The sequence below is a fragment of the Hemicordylus capensis genome, chromosome 2 (genome assembly GCF_027244095.1).
Source record: "Hemicordylus capensis ecotype Gifberg chromosome 2, rHemCap1.1.pri, whole genome shotgun sequence".
Taxonomy (NCBI): Eukaryota; Metazoa; Chordata; class Lepidosauria; order Squamata; family Cordylidae; genus Hemicordylus; species Hemicordylus capensis.
Window position 1 is genome coordinate 414,174,006 of NC_069658.1, and position 17,409 is coordinate 414,191,414.

Sequence of the window (17,409 nt, forward strand, 5' to 3'; positions counted from 1 at the left end):
AAAGGGGAAACATATGTGTTGGATTCCCAGATTGCTACAATAATCCACAAAGAGCCCAAAATGAGATTAAACAAAAACTAATAATGAGATACTCAAAATTTGCAATATATTAAAGTCATAAAAAGAATTACAACAAGGTATAAAAACAATTAGTGCATTTTAACCAAGGAATCTATCCATTTAGAAGCATTCATCAATAACAAGTCCCTAGAAGTAGGCATTCCAAATTGTCAAAAGAGAAGTCAAATCTTGCAAGTGTCACCAGGAGCATGGATATCCAGTTTGAATTGTTTTAAATCTTCCAAATCCAGATAGTTACAATATTCTTAAAAGACCAAGTCCTTTAAATGGTCAAAGTTGTTATAATATATTCAAAGGAGACATTTGGTGAGTCAGACATGTTTCAGCCAAAGAAAAGTTTTCCTCAGTGGCATTAACTGTAGGGTAATTTTCTCCTTGCAATACATCCAGTTTGACAATAAAATCTGTTTATTTTTATTTTTTAAAAGTGGGGGGGGGCAGGGGGCTGGAATTATCACTGTTCAATTATCAGCATTCAACAGACTATCTAATACATGATAGCAATACAGTCATAAAACATACAACAAAGTTTAAAAACAAATGTGTCTTATCTAATGAAGAATATATTGGCACTAAACATTCTGGCTAGGGATGATGGGCATTGTAGTTCAACAACCCCTGGGGAGCCGAGGCTGAGAATCCCTGCTGTATTGTAAAGCAACATTTTGAACAGCTACTTACTGATAGGAAGGAAATTGTAGGGAGGTAGCATTTCAGCAACTATCTTAATTATATTCCAATGATAATATTCCCTATTAGGAAAGAAACAGGATAGCTGGTATGTGATAGACCTCATGACTGGAGAAAAACAACAAACTTTAACTTCTTCATTTGCTGAAAGCCTCTGCCCATCTACATCGCTCCTCTATCTTGGTCGAACAGGTACAATGTTTTTCCTTCTACCATTTAAAAAAGTAACTTTTAAAAACTGGGCAGGCCTGAAAGGGATACACTTATGACAACAACGTGTATTTAATCTCTAAAAATGAAGGCTTTGAACTAAAAAATCATTAACCTTTGCATAACAATGGGAATGGAAATGTGCCATTTGCAGATGCTCAGTGAAGCTTAGTGTCAGGATGCCATGTTGCCTGGTTGTTTGGGTGGCCAAGTGGAGTCTGGGGAAAGGCATGGCATTCCTCCTGTGGCGCTTTTGTTCCCTTCAGGGGGCAGTAGGGATGAGAGGAGTCCAGGCTGGTCAGATCCCAGTGGGGTTGAGAGGGCAGCAAGGCAGGGAGAGCTGCAGGAAACAGCTCCAGGGAGACAGTTAGGTTGGGTGGGGCAGGAAACAGGAAGCAAGGTCAGGAACAGTGTGGGGCTGGAAGTAGGCTTTAAGTCCTGTCAGCTCTGATCTAGGGTATTTAGAGACAAGGCAGCTGATGATGAGGGGCTGCTTCTGAGTATGGGAGCCAGGAGTTCTCCAGGAGAGGGAACTGGCTGGTTGCAGCAAGCCAGGATGTCAACTCAGGTGACCAACTAATCTCCTTTCCTGGCTGTCCTAACCTTTTTTTGGTGCTGACCCAGTCCTTCTGGAGTCCAAGAAGGGCTAGGAGCCCACCCCATCCCCTGGGAGTGTGACACTTAGGATGGCTGTGTAAATCACATTTGTTGGTGGCTTCTTTAGCATTTTGATATTTTCAGCAGATATTTAGGAATTATGCCACATCGTCTACAGGTGAACCTTGTTATCCACAGGTGTTCCATTCTGCGTTACAACCATGGATAACAGAGCTGTGGCTAACAGGGCATTCAAGTCAATGGGATTGGGGGTGGGGGGTTAGGTTCCTGGAGACTGGAAAATGGGCAAAAAATTGACCAGAAATGCAAAAAATAGTGAAATAAAGTGCCCTACCACACTCCATGGCTCTCCGGCTGTTCAGGAATACCTCCCCCAAATGCCCAATATTTCTGTGAAAAATTGCAGGAAAAAAGCTTTTTTATTTAAAAACAAGCCACAAAATGGCTCCTTTTCTCAAAATGGTGGCCGGAAATGACCTCGGAGGTCATTTCTGGCCACCCCAATGTGAAATTACCTCTTTTAACCTAACCCTCCCCACCACCCAGCATATGCTGAGTTTGGGTGGCAATTACCCAACTGCAGATACGGAAAACTGCGGATATCGGATCCGCAGATAGTGAAGTTTCCCTGTATTCAGAAATAGCTGCACACAAACTATTTGGTTCTATTGGATCAGACCAAAGGTGAAGTTGGTCCGGAATCCTGTTTCTCACAGTTGGGAGCCAGATGCTGGCTCACAGGAAACTCACAAACAAATTGTGAAGCCAATAGCCCCCTCCTTATGCTGTTCCTCTGGCAACTGTTATTCAGTGCTATGATAGCTAATGAAATCCACTGATAGGCATGTCTTCTTTGAACCCTACAACGTTTAGGGGAAAACACGACATGAAGTGGTATCAAACTTTGTTCTGAGGGTTGTGTGATAAGAGAAATACCTGGTTCTGTTGTCCCATACCATGGAGATTGGCAGTGTTGTTTGTTTGTTTACAGAGTACACCATCACCATGTATGATACTAAAAGTAAGGAGCTCCGGTGGAATGCCACTTACTTTGATTACGCAGCCACATTGCCTGATGAAGATGTGCAGTACAGTAAGAACTTTGATTCTGCTTTAGAATGTTTATTGCTACACATTTGTAGAGCTCTGAATAAACAAGGGTTCCACATGATTGTCTGCATCTAATTACCTTCCAGGAATGTCTCACTTTGCATCCAATGGAGATGGGCTGGTAGTGACTGTGGACAGCGAGTCAGGGGATATCTTGTGGATCCAGAATTACGGCTCTCCTGTTGTGGCTTTTTACATCTGGCAGCGGGAGGGCTTATGGAAAGTGATGCACACAAATGTGGGGGTAGAAACACTGCGCTACCTGACCTTCATGTCTGGTGAAGTTGGCCGCATCACTAAATGGAAGTATCCATTTCCAAAAGAAACGGAAGCCAAGAGCAAACTGATGTGAGTATGATTTTTCCTGTAATGTTCTCTTCAGTTATCTGATAAAAGTGTGTGTATATCAGGCCAGCTCAATTATTTCCTTGCAGGGAGGGAACATAACATTTTACTTCTGGCCTCACATTCTTCAGGTTTTTTCCAGATGATTGTTTTGTTAGGATGTATCCTACTTGATCCTTGTAAAATTCCAGATGGCACCAAAAGAAAAAAAATAGTGTGGGGTAGTGGTGGAGTTGCTACATGGTTGTGGTAACCAACCCAAACCTCCTTCTCCAAAGTGTGATTTCTATTGTACGAATACTTCATTATTTCAGTATTCGAGTCACAGTCACTAGGTTTCCTCCCAGCACATGAATGCTGAGTATGTGACTGCATGGATGTCATGGGTGCATGTGGGCTAGAAAATGTGACATCATTGCTGACAAGGGACTCACTCCTTTATCCCCTCTCCCACCCGTATTTAATTTGGTCAGCCTTATACAACCTTTTTTAAAAGACCACATTTTAATTATTCCCTGTGGATTGGACCTATCGAATATCTGCTTCAGGCTTAGTTTAAGGGCAGCTTCTCTTGATAATGGCTGCCATGTGTAGACTGCTTGAAAGGACCTCCATGTGGCATCTTCTCCAAGCAGTGAGACAGATTTTTATGTACTGGCTCACCAACATGAACCCAGCAGTGGCATAAGAAAAAACATGCAGAACAAGCAATGAGGCAGAATACAAAAAGAAAATGGCTCCCTTCTTGGAACTGTCACCACCACATGGTGGCCTCCATGTGGACACTGAGTCCCAAAGGCCTGCCCGAAGGCAGGTAGTGTTCTTTGTTTGATTTTTAATGGTACCTATCTGATTTTCCTTAGTAATAAATTATCTTTCTGGTCATTGTTAGTATTCTAATAAAATTTATTGCTATATTCATAGATGGTTATGCATGGTTTTATATGGTGAGGCAGTGTTGTAACATTTTCTTCCTGTCTATCACTGCGCTTCTAGGCCAACACTCTACGTAGGGAAATATTCCACAGGCTTGTATGCATCGCTGTCAATGGTTCATGAAGGGGTGGCTATTATGGTAAGCTATGTATAGTCCACGTTCTTTATAGATAGAATTCTCAGCTGCAAAATAGAAATCTGAATTCCTCCTCACATTTCTTCAGGATTTGGATTTATATCTAGTTTGACTACCACCTGAGATAGTATGTCTGTTGTTACTGAAGAATTAATCTGCATCACTGATGCACTTCCTTGGAGGGGTGGATTTCACTCCTATTTGATTTAATATGCAATGGGTGGAAATCCCACTGTTCATTTTGCATTAAGAAAACTTTTTACAAAAACGAGTCCATCCTTCTATGATGGATCTTGCGTTTGTGATTCTGTAAGGTGAAAACAAAATGTTGTTTTAGACTTTTAAAAAGAGATATAATTCATGGATAAAATCTATGTGGTAGGAATAATTATTCATTTTTTCTAGAGGGCCTGCAAGTAACTAGGTGCTGTTATTCATAAACTACAATAAAAGACACAAGCCTTGTCCTCAGACTTACAATCAGAGACAAGAAGCACAAAGGGAGGGGGTGGGAGGGATATTGTAGAAGTGCAAGATCAAAAATAGGAAATTGAGTCTGCTTTAGTTAATTTGGTCTAATTATAGACAAATATTTTTGAAAGGTTACGTCATAAGAACCAAAGGCTTATTTCCTTCAGAAAAGAAAGCTGCATGTGTTTTACAAAGAGGTGGGCAGGGGTAACCTGGCTATTTTACACAGAAAAATGTGGAAATAAAGGAGACGATGGCAAATTGTGCCACTTTAATGGTCAATAATAAATAGTGTTGCACTTTCTTCCTTCAGCAATTGTTTCCAAAGTTGTGAATAGTCATAGTCAATCAACACTATCTTAATTGTCCAAGCTGGTGATGCTCTCCTTGAAGAAGACACAGAAATTGTCTTTGTTCTATGTAATTATTAGCTAGGCACAAGACATTAACTTCCATAATTCTTTGAAATGCCCTTGAATTAAAAGCCCAGATAAAGTAGCAATAAAATACCTGAAATTACCTTCTGGGCAGCTTGCCGTATGTCAGTAACAGAGCCTCTTTATGGCCCATGCTCTTTGAGCCGGTTGGTTGGTTGCTGGCAAAGTCACCGAGGCTCAGTGTTCCCTCTAACAGGGATTCCCAGGTGTTGTTGACTGACTGATTGATTAAGTGGTGTCAAGTCAGTGTCCACTCTTAGTGACCACACAGAAGATTCTCTCCAGGATGATCTGTCTTCAACTTGGCCTTTAAGGTCTCTCAGAGGTGCATTCATTGCTATCGTAATTGAGTCCATCCAACTTGCTGTTGGTCGTCCTTTTCTTCTCTTTCAACTTTCCCCAGCATTATGGACTTCTCAAGGGAGCTGGATCTCCACATAATGTGTCCGAAGTATGCTAGTTTGAGCCCAGTCATTTGTGCCTCGAGTGAAACTTCTGGATTGATTTGTTCTATGATCCATTTGTTTGTCTTCCTGGCTGTCCATGGTATCCTCAAAAGTCTTCTCCAGTACCAGAGTTCAAAAGCGTCAATACTTTTTCTATCTTTCTTCTTTGACTACAACTTCCATAATCCCCAAGCAAAAGCCATTGCATCTGGGGATTCTGGGAGTTGTAATCAACAACATTTGGGAATCCCTGTTAGAGGGAACACTGCCGAGGCCTTCAGTAGTCCAGTTAAAATGGGCTTGGGCACGTGTGGTATAAAAGGAAGCTAAACTCCAGATATTGTTTAAAATTACCTGTTGCCTTACATGCTTGTTTCTGTTTTGCTAAGTGTAAAATGTTATGTTACTTGAGAACAGAAACTAACTACACATATTTCTCTCTCTAGCCCCGAGGAAGTGCTATACCATTGATAGAGGGTCCAAAAATACGTGGTGTCACCATTGAAGACAATGGAGAGTGTGTTATCACTCCCAGTACTGATCTAAAGTTTTCCTCGGGATTTAAACACAAGAGCAGACTCCACTATTTGAGGAACCACTGGCTTTTGATAGGTATCAGGAAGTAAACATTAGACCTTTTCTGTATTGCACTGCCCTCTAGTGGCTCAAAAACAATTAAGGATTACATCCTGAAATTAATTATATTTTCAGTGTACAAAGTGCTCTACAATTCTTACCAGTTTTTAATAAATAAGAGATGGCAAATCCCACATGGATCTGATAGGCCGGCTCCCTTTTCTATAAATTAGTTATCAATAGTCTGATTATAATTTATATAAAGCAGACATTCAACTACTTTTTAAGGTGCCAATGTCTTGTTTAATCTCCAGTTGTGTATTTAGTTCTCTGTCTTCCATCTTACAAAATAAGTGTCAAAATAAGCTGAACTTGGGAGGGAAAAGATCGCTTTAGGGTATGCATGGGTTTCCTGTGGGATATGCAAGATGCACACTCTGGATTTAATCTGTTTTCCTGACAAGTCTTTACCTTGAGTTAAAACTAAACTCTTAATGGGCAGGCACTTCCTATTCTTTCTAAAGCCTATGCAATAATTTACAAGTTTCAGGCCATTTTACGGCAAGTTATTGAATGTATGAAGAATGCAAGTGTTTAATACATAATTAAGATGTGGAATTCATTACTGCAAGAAATGGTGATGGCCACTAGCATTAAAAAAAATTGTTAGATTCATGGAGGAGAGCCCAATTAGACATGATTAGCCATGAAAGCTAATGATGAAAACTCCATGTTGGAAGTGGTGGCTGAGCTTCCGTGCAGGATCCTGCGGGTGGTAAGAGCCTCGCCGGAGCTGCTAAAGCACCGTTCACACAGCTGCGCTAGAGCACAATTGTTAGAAAGAGAGAGTTGGACTAGACAGACCTTAGTTCTACTAATAGCACTGTCCTTGTAAGCCATGTGATGACATTGCTTGGCCATTTCTTTTCCTTGGGAGTAATGGAAGCCCTCTTTCTATTTCAAGGACATCATGAGACCCCGTTATCAGCCCCAACAAAGATCCTGGAGAAATTCCCAAGCAATTTGCCAAAGCGGCATGAAAATGTGATCCCAGGAAATTCGGACAAAGCTGCTTTTGAAGAGGTTTGTTAATGAAGATGGCAAAATGCATTACTTGAACACCATTACTTGATGGTGGCTGAGAGTCTGTGCAGCGTCCTACGGGTGGCAAGGCACTGTTCACACAGTTGCACTAGAGCACAATTGTGCAAATGGCAGAAGTTGCACAAACACAATTGTGCTACAATACAGCCATTGGAAATAATGACTGTATTTGTTGAACAACAGTGAACTGTGCCTTAGGACGTGCAGCAGTATGGGCGGGGCTTCTGCCACTCTCAGGATGCTGTGCAGAATCTCAGCCACTGTTTTATGTCAAAAAGCACGTGAATTGGTGATCATGGGAAGGATTTGTGCAGACCTTTGAGCTGAGCACACTGCTGACCTCATAGACTCTCATGCAAATCATAAGAGGAACTTCTTTATCAAACATAGATGGATTGAAGTCCAGTGGTGTGACAGCTAGATTTCAGATGTGATGCCAAAAGTGATCCATATGTTGTCCCAGTCATATCTGTTATTTCAATGATTCAGGGTGTTGGCTTCGTGCACTGGAACAAGATACCCAGATTCTTGCCATTTTTGTCCATCTGCAACAATGATTCCTTCAAAATACAGCCTTTACATCTCGATCAGGAGAAGCGCAAGCATTTGTAGAACTCCTGGGTAGAGGCAGCGTGAAGGCTGGTTTAAAATGCAACACAGTCCCAGGGGAACAAGAAGTACAGGAAGCATGTGCATGTATCCTGATTCTGTGGAACAAATTGACCTCCAAAGCTGCTCAGCTTATTTTACAGCTGAGTTTAAAAGCCCAGTGAGTAATCTGAGAGCATCTGATGCTGCAACATTGCTGAAGCAATCTGTTCAGTCCCTGGATGAGAGACCACTAGGAGTCCCATATACAGTATGAGCAAAATGAAAGTATACAAAATATAATTGTTTTTAAAAAGTAGTGTCCAGCATCTGGATAAATGCTGTACTTTTGCGGATCTGGGGACGGAGCAATAGTCATTGGTCTCCCCTTCTCTCTGAAGCCAACTGTGACTCCCAAAAAATGTTCATGAGGGTCGCACAGCCTTCAGGGACATATTGTTGAGAATAACAATTGGCTCCAGAGGAAAGGGGAGATCAATAAAAATTCCTTCTTCCCCAGAGCACTCACTGCACTTTGGCTGCACCAGCACTTAGTTAGTCTGGATCTCAGCCAGTGATTTTATTGAAAAATGATACAGCACTTTTACTTTCAATGTGGTTGCACAAAGCCAGGTAAGCTAGGAGGCACAGCAGGGTTCATTCTGACTAGCATACAAGAAACAGATTGTAAATTGGAGGGCAGGCTAATTTATAGACTCCAACTGCCTGTAGCTTAATAGTACAATCATATTCACAAACATGGCAGATGTTAAATTATACTTGTTAGGAATTGTATACAGGCAAACCTCACTATACGTGGATTTGATATCCACGGATTTGCATATCCACGGTCGGGAAAAAGACAACCAACCTTGGCATGTGTGGGGTGAGAGGGAACATGTTCACCTCATGCATCTGCAGGTCAGAAGTGGCCAGAAATTACTGTGGAAGTCATTTCCGGCCACCATTTTGTTTCTCAGAGCCACAAAATGGCTCCCGTTTTTAAAAAAAAACCCAAAATGGTTATTTAGGGCCAATTTGGGGGCATTCTGGGGGTACAGTGTGATGTGGGGGGAGCAAAGCATGGTAAGGAGCTTCCCCCACGTCCCCCCCCCCCAGGTTTGCGGAAAATCAGCATTTTCCCCTTATTCCCCCAATGACTGGGAACCTAACCCTCAATTCCCCTTCACCCATTTTCCATATCCACAGTACAACTGCAGAATGGAACCCCTGCAAATACTGAGGTCCTCTTGTATTTTAAAAAAAGTTGAATCAGCCCTTAAAGAATCTTGATGTATTTGTGTAGAAATCATAGTTGCCATTGCCACTTCCTCCTCCTCCCTGATCATTTTGCTGGTTTAAGCCAATTCTTCATGTTTTTCGCTACAGTCATGAGGGCTGTAAATTGTTTGTTTTTGTTGAAATTGGAAAGCTAGGATTTTAATTATTCTAAGAGACCATGGGTATCAGGAGCTGTTTTTCAGCTTATTGGTTATATATTGTCAATAGCCATGTTAAAGAATTCTTTATTTTAGTGTTTTGTTCTTCCATGTCCAAAATGTCAAGCTTCCAGATAGATAGATAGATAGATAGATAGACACCAGAATTTGTCAACAATATATTTTCCTAAGATACTCATTGTATAAAATTATCCTTTTTGATAAATATGCAAGTGCTTGGGCAATTTATTTATTTATTTCTATCTCTGTCTCTCTATCTGTCTCTCTACCTATCTATCTATTTATTGAATTTATATAATGCCTAGTATTAAAATCTCTAGGCGGTGTACAGAATTAAAACATAAAATATCAAAGTGGATTAAGGCCTTGACCTAAAGCTGCCCTTGGTTCTGTTTCAGGCAATTAATATAGCAGATGGTTCTACAAAAGACTTGCCTCCTCCCATTCCAGAGGATGCTGGAGAGATGCCCGGCCAGTCTGTTGCCCGGCCAGAGGCTCCTGTCGATTCCATCCTGAAGGACATGGCCACGGTTATCCTGAGTACTTTCTTACTTGTTGGCTGGGTAGCCTTTGTCATCACATATCCAATGGTAAGTAATGGGCTGCTTTGTGGTGTGATAGTCTCACAAACTGATAGAATGATCATCATCATGTAGCAGTGCAGCCTGATGCAAAGGACATAGCAAGACAGGAATTTTTGTTTTGTTTCATTTCATTTTATTTATTTGAGATTTATAGCCTACCAAACATAGCTTCCTAGAGTCTTCAGGGCAGCTAATATCATAGTTTACAAACAGCAATGAAGTATAAGAGGTGCATCTATCCATTTTGTTATCCAAGGGTTTTGTGAAGTCTGATACAAAAACTGTTAGAATGGAAGGAACTCTAAGTATTGGGGTCTAAGTTAAGCCTGCTGTGCTTTGACTGACATCCTAATGCTGCACATGTGCATGCGTCCAGGAAGTATGTTCCCATTTCTGAAGCGTGGATGCTCACATGCAGTGGGGGACGATGTTTGCCTATTTCCCCTTCCCATTGCTCTGGGCAGTGCACAAATATTACCCTGAAGGTTGCACTGCCCTCATGAACATATTCACATATTACACAGAGCATTTCCAGGGGAAGGGGAGATGAACAAAATTTGCCTTCCCCCAACGTGGACATGAGCACACATGCTTCTGAAGTGAGAGTGCATCCATTATACACGTAGTTCTTTTGATTGCACATGCACAGCATTGCTTGGGATGTCAGCCTTTGTTCTTTAGCAACAACGAGTGGTTTGGGAATATCCAACGCTGTAGCAATGATGAAGCTAAGAGGGTATAGACATGTTCAGGGTCTGGATGGGAAACCACTGAAATTTCACATAAGCCACTCTGAACCTTCTAAGGGAAGAGTAGGATATGTATAGTCAAAATAAAGTACATGTTTATTGAAAAATATATTTCAGATTAATTGCACAATTACCTATAACTTTCCTTTTTAGTTGACATTGCATGAAGCCAGAATTCGCTGGAGTTGGAAGCCCAGGTGTGAGAGTTAAAGCAGATAGCGCTGTTGTGGTTAACCTGAATATGGCACTATTTGAACAACTTCACATAGTTTGTGTTGATAGCAATGAGAAATCCAGCACTGTTTCTCTCATTACCTTGTTGCCTCCACACCAATTTATCTGCACAGTGCAGAGCTCATTTATGTGGTGGTTGATTAAAAAACATGTTTATTTCCTTGAAGACCTTATTTATTTATATATTCTGTTTATTTTATTTTTAATGTTTACACCCTGCCTTTCTTACAGAAATTCAAACATACTAGCCGACCCGCACAGAGCATCTGTGCACTCCTTGGGGCGGGCTTTCCCCCCTTCCCCTGCCCCACTCTCTCCTGCCCTCCCTCCCCCTCCTGCCCCACTCTCTCCTGCCCTCCCTCCCCCTCCTGCCCCACTCTCTCCTGCCCTCCCTCCCCCTCCTGCCCCACTCTCTCCTGCCCTCCCCGCACTGAGTTCTTTACCTCTGCTGCCACAGGCCTTACTGGGTGGCGGGCGGCAAAAAAGGGCCCCGCCACCACTGCTCCTCCTCCCAGGTGGTGAACAGGGAAGTTTCGCTGCCCGGTTCCCTCCCGCCCCGGCCTCCCACGGGCGCCTAGCTTCCGCGGGCAGGGCGGGACCCCCGCCACCGCCTGGCTTCCACAGGTGGGGCGGGCCCACCGCTGGGCCAAGTACCAGCTCCACGGCCCGCTGCTTGCCTCCGCAGTACACTCCCCCCATCTTCTGCCCCAGTCCCCTCCCCCAAGCCTTCTGCCCCAGTCCGCTCTCCCCCCAAGCCTTCTGCCCCAGTCCGCTCTCCCCCCAAGCCTTCTACCCCAGTCCCCTCCCCCCAAGCCTTCTGCCCCAGCTTGCTCCCTCCTCCGTTTCCCCCTCTTTCTCTCTCTCTTTTTCGCGCTCTCATTCATGCTCCACCCCCCACACGCTTTTTAGCCTGCTTGTGTTTTCCCCGCTGGCCGTTGCTGCCTCCTCCTTCCTCCAGTCCCCAGTGTCGGACTCGGGCTGCCAAGCGTTCAGCCGGCTCCTTCCTGCATGGCCCTCCCTCTAGCGAGCATCTTCCGAAGCGGCCAGCCGTTTGTCTCTGCCCAGCCAGGCTCTACCACTTTCTCTCCCTGCAGCTTCCCCCTCCCTTCTGCCCCAGTCCGTTCAGTTCTCCTCTCCGCTTGCCCGCTTTCCTTCTTTTCCTTTCCTCCCTAAGTGGCCACTTCCCTACACGGCCAACCGCTGCCCAGCTAATCCAGCACCTCCACCACCCAGCCAATCTGCTGTGTTGCCAGGACGCATCCCGACAGAGGCACGTCTACGAGAATTAATATAATAGATTTATATCCTGCCGTTCTACCACTAGGCACTCAGGTCAGCTTGCAAACCAGCAAATTACCACATCTACAGAATCAAAATTAACACCATATACGCCAGTAAACAAACACATAAAACAGACAGCCATAAAAAGCAAGAAAAACAGCAGCCCTGATTCGCAAAAAGATCCTTTAAGTTTTTATCTGTTGGGGTTTTCTTCCCATCATTTTTTAGAGTGTACATCATCAGCAACAGCGACAACACCAGCAATTCCAGAAACAGCTGGAGGAAAAAATCCAGCTGTTGCAGCAACAGCCCTGCAATCCTCCCATCGACCTGCCTCCTGAGTCAGAGTTCCTTGATGGCAGGCCGGAGAACTCAGGCACCAGCTCCCCAAACATGTCTCCAAAGGCATCAAACCACTCTGCATATTCCAATATCTCTGTCTCTGATGTCGGAAGCTGTGTTTCCACTGAGCAGGAAGAAGGTGGGGAAACTGTTCCTTGTAGCGGGATTAAGACTGAAATGTAGCATTTGTCCCAAAGTCTAGCAAGCAGAGCCAAGGAGGTATCAACAGCAAGTCATCTCCAATATTTGTTTAAGGTCAAGTGCAGAATCTTATAATTCTGAGTGCATCTACCTTTGAACACTAGGCATGCATTTTATGCTACCATGCAGTTCTCTAATTAGGTTTGTCCTGAATTAGTTCACCAGGCTAAGATTGGCTTAATCTCAGAATCAATCTTGGGGGCTTTCCAGGCAATCAGCAGGTTGCATCTGAACCTCTAAGACACTAAGGCAGACAGCATTTCCTTGGTTTGGCCTTTGGCAGGTCACCTGCAGGAAGAGAGTCCCACAGTGGTGGAACAGCCACTGAAAACATTTCTCCATGGGTCTTCCATGCTGCACAGTTTAAGAAAGTTGTTTTAGCAATACGAGTTGATTGGGACCAGTCTTCACTGACTCTCCATGGGTTTGCTACATGTCTCAGGGACATTATGTTAGCACCTATTTCTAGATATGTCATAAGGCAACTTGCAGTCCTAGATCTAAATGCTTACCTGCATTAAAAGAACCTTTTAATGTCCTACATTGCTCTAAATACTGTCCTTTACCTCCATTTTGGTGTGAAGCCTTTAAACACTACTTGAAGGTGTGGACCTGGAAAGTGAAATGTGTGGTAGAATAATTTTCTCTCTCTCCTTCTGTTGTTCAGATGGAAACTTAGGCATCATAGTGGTTGGAAAGATTTCATTCAACCCAAAGGACATGCTTGGACATGGAGCTGAGGGGACAATTGTCTATAGGTAAAGCACAAGAAGTTCATTCTGTACTTCAGAGACAAGAGGGTTTCATAAGCCAGTATTCTCCTGATGAACTTATAGTAAATTAATACAACTAGAAATACTGCCATGCAGCTCTTTTTGAATGTACTAGCTTGATCAGTGCAGAGCATCTGTGTGCAAGTAGATTGTGTGCAAGTAGATTGCTCTCCTCACCCCCTGCTACAGCCCCCTCACCCCAGAGACCTCCCCACCGTCACCTGAGCCCTGCTCCTGCTCCTCCTTCCTCCCGTCCTCGTTTCCTCCCCACTCCCTTCTTTCTTTCTTTCTTTCTTTCTTTCTCTCTCTCTCTCTCTCTCTCTCTCTCCCTCCTTCTTCTCCGCTTGCTCCTCTTTCCTCCCCTTCGGCGATGGCAGCCCCATCCATGCCTTGCCTGCAAACCTTTCCTCAGGGTGCCCTGAGTACAAGGCACACCATCCACCTGTACTCCTTTGTGCCCAGCCCAGCCCTCCGCGATACCAAGATGCCCTTGCAGGGGCTGGCCATGCTGTGGATGCTGGCGCTGGGCTGATCGGGCACTGCTGCTGCCTCCTCTGCTGGCCCCTTGGAGTGTCGCCACCACCTCGGCTCCAACATGGTGGCTGCCAAGAGTGGATTTTCCTGAGAGCATGTGCATGAGCAAGAGAGAGTTGCATGCTCCCACAGTGCCCTGATTGGTTTAGCATTGCGAGGATGGGGTGAGAGCAGGGCTTGCCACATACCACCTAAAGCTTTTATACAAACAGATGCTTGGGAGATATGTCCTTTCCTGTATTTTCTTTTACACTGTAATTATGTTTCTCTCTCTATATATATTTGTACATCTTTGTACTGATCACTGCATCAAATGTGGGCATCTGTACATCTCTTTCCAGCACTGTAGGCTTCTGAGTTAAGTGCTTGCATGCTTTCAATTACCATGTTTACTCCATGCTACTTTTGCACATTGCAGGGTAAATGAATCGTTGGCACTTACCTGAATGGTCATTCTCCTCAGAAGTATGGATAGCATCCGAGACTATTATGGGTTGCCACGACCTCTTGCTCTGAGACAGGGCCAATCAGAAAGCTTTCCTCTCCTTCCAGGAGGGAGGGGCAATCCCCTCAAGCTTCAGTCTATAACTAGCTCTCCGATGCTCCGGCTAAAGCTGAATAGAACAAAGCAGAACAGAAGAAAGACACAACAAGCCAACAGTCCTGAATGACAAATAGTGAGAACACGAACAAATCCTCACTGAAAAACCCCTCTGGAAGACAAACGGCCCCAGAAGGAAAGAACCTCCCCACAGGTATACAGGGGACAGGAAGGACTGGAAATAGCTGGAAAAGGACAGAAGCACAGACAAACGAGCGGGTGGGTTGGATGCTATCCATACTTCTGAGGAGAATGACCATTCAGGTAAGTGCCAACAATTCATTCTCCCTCAGAAGAGGATAGCATCCGAGACTATTATGGGACATACCATAGCCGCTAGCACCGTTGGGTGGGAAGCAGTGGGTCTGGTCCTAAGAAGGGACTACCCACTGCAAAACGCGCCTGCCAAAGGAGGCATCAGCAGAGGCCCAATCGTGAATCTTATAAAATTTGACAAAGGTGGAGAGGGAAGCCCATGTGGCAGCCCTAAAAATGTCAGCCCAAGGAGCCAGAGTAGCGAGAGCTGCGGATGATGCCGCACTTCTAGTTGAGTGAGCGGTGATACCCTCTGGTACCTGCACCGCAACTGACGTATTGGCCAGATGAATACATTGGCAGATCCAGCACGCCAGCATAGAAGAAGACACCCTCCATCCCAGTGAGCAATCTCTGAAAGAAACAAAAAAGGATTCAGAGACCCTAAAGGCCTTGGTACGCCGCAAATAGACACGAACCGCTCTGCGGACATCTAGAGTATGCCATTCTTTTTCTTTAGGAGAGGAGGGCTTAGGACAAAAGGAAGGGAGCACGAGTTCTTGAGACTGGTGAAACAGAGAATTAACCTTAGGAAGGTAGGTAGGGTCAGTGCATAAAACAACATAATCTGAGAACACTAGACATAACTCTTTCCTGATCGACAGAGCACCCAGGTCAGATACCCGACGGGCCGAAATAATAGCCACCAAAAACAAAACCTTGAGAGTGAGGAGTCTCAGTGGCACTGTCTGCAGCGGTTCAAACGGAGCCTTGGTCAAAGCCCAGAGAACCAGATTCAGGTCCCACATAGGAAAATGGTGGACAGGAGGAGGTTTGAGGGTCACAGCACCCTTAAGAAACCTTTGAATATGGGGTTGCCCGGATAAGGAAGGGACGCCTAGAATCTGGAGGGTAGAAGAGATAGTAAACATTTGCTGCCTGAGAGTGGCGGCCCTAAGCCCCCTATCCAGCCCGGCCTGTAAGAAACCCAGAACCTGACCGACTGATGCTGACAGAGGAACAGCACTGACCGAGGCACACCAGTTCGAAAATGCCTGCCAAGTGGACTGGTAAACCCTGTTGGTCAAGGGATGCCTGGATGCGAGGATGGTGTCACACACCGCAGGGGAGTAACCGCAAGCATCTAATGAGCTCCGCTCAATCTCCACGCATAGAGATTGAGCCACTGCGGGTCCGGGTGGAACACGGGCCCCTGGTGAAGTAATTGAGGATGGCACCCCAGTGGCATTGGGAGTGTGAGGGACAAAGCGACCAGGTCCAAAAACCAAGGGTGTTGTGGCCAATGTGGGGCCACGAGAATGATCTCCGCCCGCTGTGGTCGAACCCTGCTGATCATCTGGGAGAGGATGGGTGGAGGGGAGAAGGCGTAAAGCAATCCCCGGGGCCATGGTGTCAGCAGAGCATCCACCCCCTCGGCCCCCAGAGATGGGTACCTGGAGTAGAAGCAGTGTACCTTGGCATTTGTTGGTGTTGCGAACAGGTCCACCAAAGGCCTTCCGAACCTTTCTATGATCTTTTGAAAGACCTGTTCGTCCAGAACCCATTCCTCTTGGTCCAACTGTGTCCAGCTGAGCCAGTCCGCTATGGTATTGGTCACACCGCTGACGCGTGTAGCCTCCAGAGACCCCAGATTCGTCTCCGCCCAGTGCAGGAGAATGGAGGCCTCGCGCATCAGGGACCAAGCCTTTGCCCCTCTCTCCTGCCAATTGACATGCACTTTGCCGTGGCGCTGTCAGTCCTTACCAGGACGTGATGCCCTTGAAGCAGAGGGAGAAAGTGGACAAAGGAATAATGGATCGCCCGGAGCTCCAGCCAATTGATGGACTGGAGACGTTCCTCTGGAGACCAGAGGCCCTGGGCCACCTGCTGGAGACAGTGGCCTCCCCACCCCTGCAGACTGGTGTCTGTTGTGACTAGAAACCGATTGACGCAGAAAACTGGTGCCCCTGCCCAGTGCCAGAGACAGCCACCAGTCCAGAGACTTTCGTACCCGAGAAGGCAGATGAACCTTGACCCGGGACTGACATGCCACAAGGCCCTGGAGGGGTAGGAGAAGCCATTGGAGTAGGCGCAAGTGGAAACGGGCCCAAGGAACTATCCCTGTGGTCGCCACCATCATGCCCTGCAGCTTGCTCAGGCTGAAAATGTCGGACTGGGTACGGCCCTGTGCCCTCCGACAAGTGGAGGATAACTTTTGCCTGTGTTGGGTTAGAGAAACTGTGCCCCTGATGGAGTCAATAATGGCCCCGAGATGTTGGATTCTGCTCAGAGGGGCAAGGGAACTCTTCTGGTGATTCACCAGGAACCCGTGAGAGTGGAGAACAGAGAAAGTCTCCCCGACATCCCCCAGGGCCTTCTGGTAAGATGGTGACCCTATCAAAAGGTCGTCTAAATATGGATACAGGTGAATCCCCTTGGTCCTCAAGTGTGCCACCAGTGCCACCATAATTTTGGTGAATACCCGTGGCACAGTGGACAGACCGAAGGGGAGGGCCAGGTACTGAAAATGGGCCCTGGAGTAGATGGAGTGAAGAAACCTCCTGTCCTGGGGGTGAATAGGGACATGGAGGTAAGCCTCCTTTAGGTCCACTGAGGACAGGAAATTGCCCCCCTGAAGAGCCATCAA

At 45.4% G+C, this 17,409-nt stretch overlaps 1 protein-coding gene and 1 long non-coding RNA gene across 6 annotated transcripts in view; one reads left to right on the forward strand and one right to left on the reverse strand.

The window, feature by feature from the left end:
* Window positions 1-17,409, forward strand: part of ERN1 (endoplasmic reticulum to nucleus signaling 1) — a 101,140-nt gene that overhangs the window by 67,319 nt on the left and 16,412 nt on the right. For all 3 annotated transcript variants that reach the window (XM_053297324.1, XM_053297326.1, XM_053297325.1), the window contains 9 exons: window positions 841-963; window positions 2,591-2,692; window positions 2,796-3,057; window positions 4,051-4,129; window positions 5,927-6,092; window positions 7,021-7,139; window positions 9,607-9,798; window positions 12,285-12,537; window positions 13,267-13,357. In XM_053297324.1, coding sequence (XP_053153299.1) covers window positions 841-963; window positions 2,591-2,692; window positions 2,796-3,057; window positions 4,051-4,129; window positions 5,927-6,092; window positions 7,021-7,139; window positions 9,607-9,798; window positions 12,285-12,537; window positions 13,267-13,357 — 1,387 coding nt within the window. The remainder of the gene's footprint in view (window positions 1-840; window positions 964-2,590; window positions 2,693-2,795; window positions 3,058-4,050; window positions 4,130-5,926; window positions 6,093-7,020; window positions 7,140-9,606; window positions 9,799-12,284; window positions 12,538-13,266; window positions 13,358-17,409) is intronic.
* Window positions 1-17,409, reverse strand: part of LOC128345428 (uncharacterized) — a 53,129-nt gene that overhangs the window by 26,093 nt on the left and 9,627 nt on the right. Inside the window, exon 2 of one of the 3 annotated variants that reach the window (XR_008316465.1) lies at window positions 763-833. The exons of the other annotated variants lie outside the window; for them this stretch is intronic. This is a non-coding gene — a long non-coding RNA (uncharacterized LOC128345428). The remainder of the gene's footprint in view (window positions 1-762; window positions 834-17,409) is intronic. 3 annotated transcript variants of the gene reach the window in all.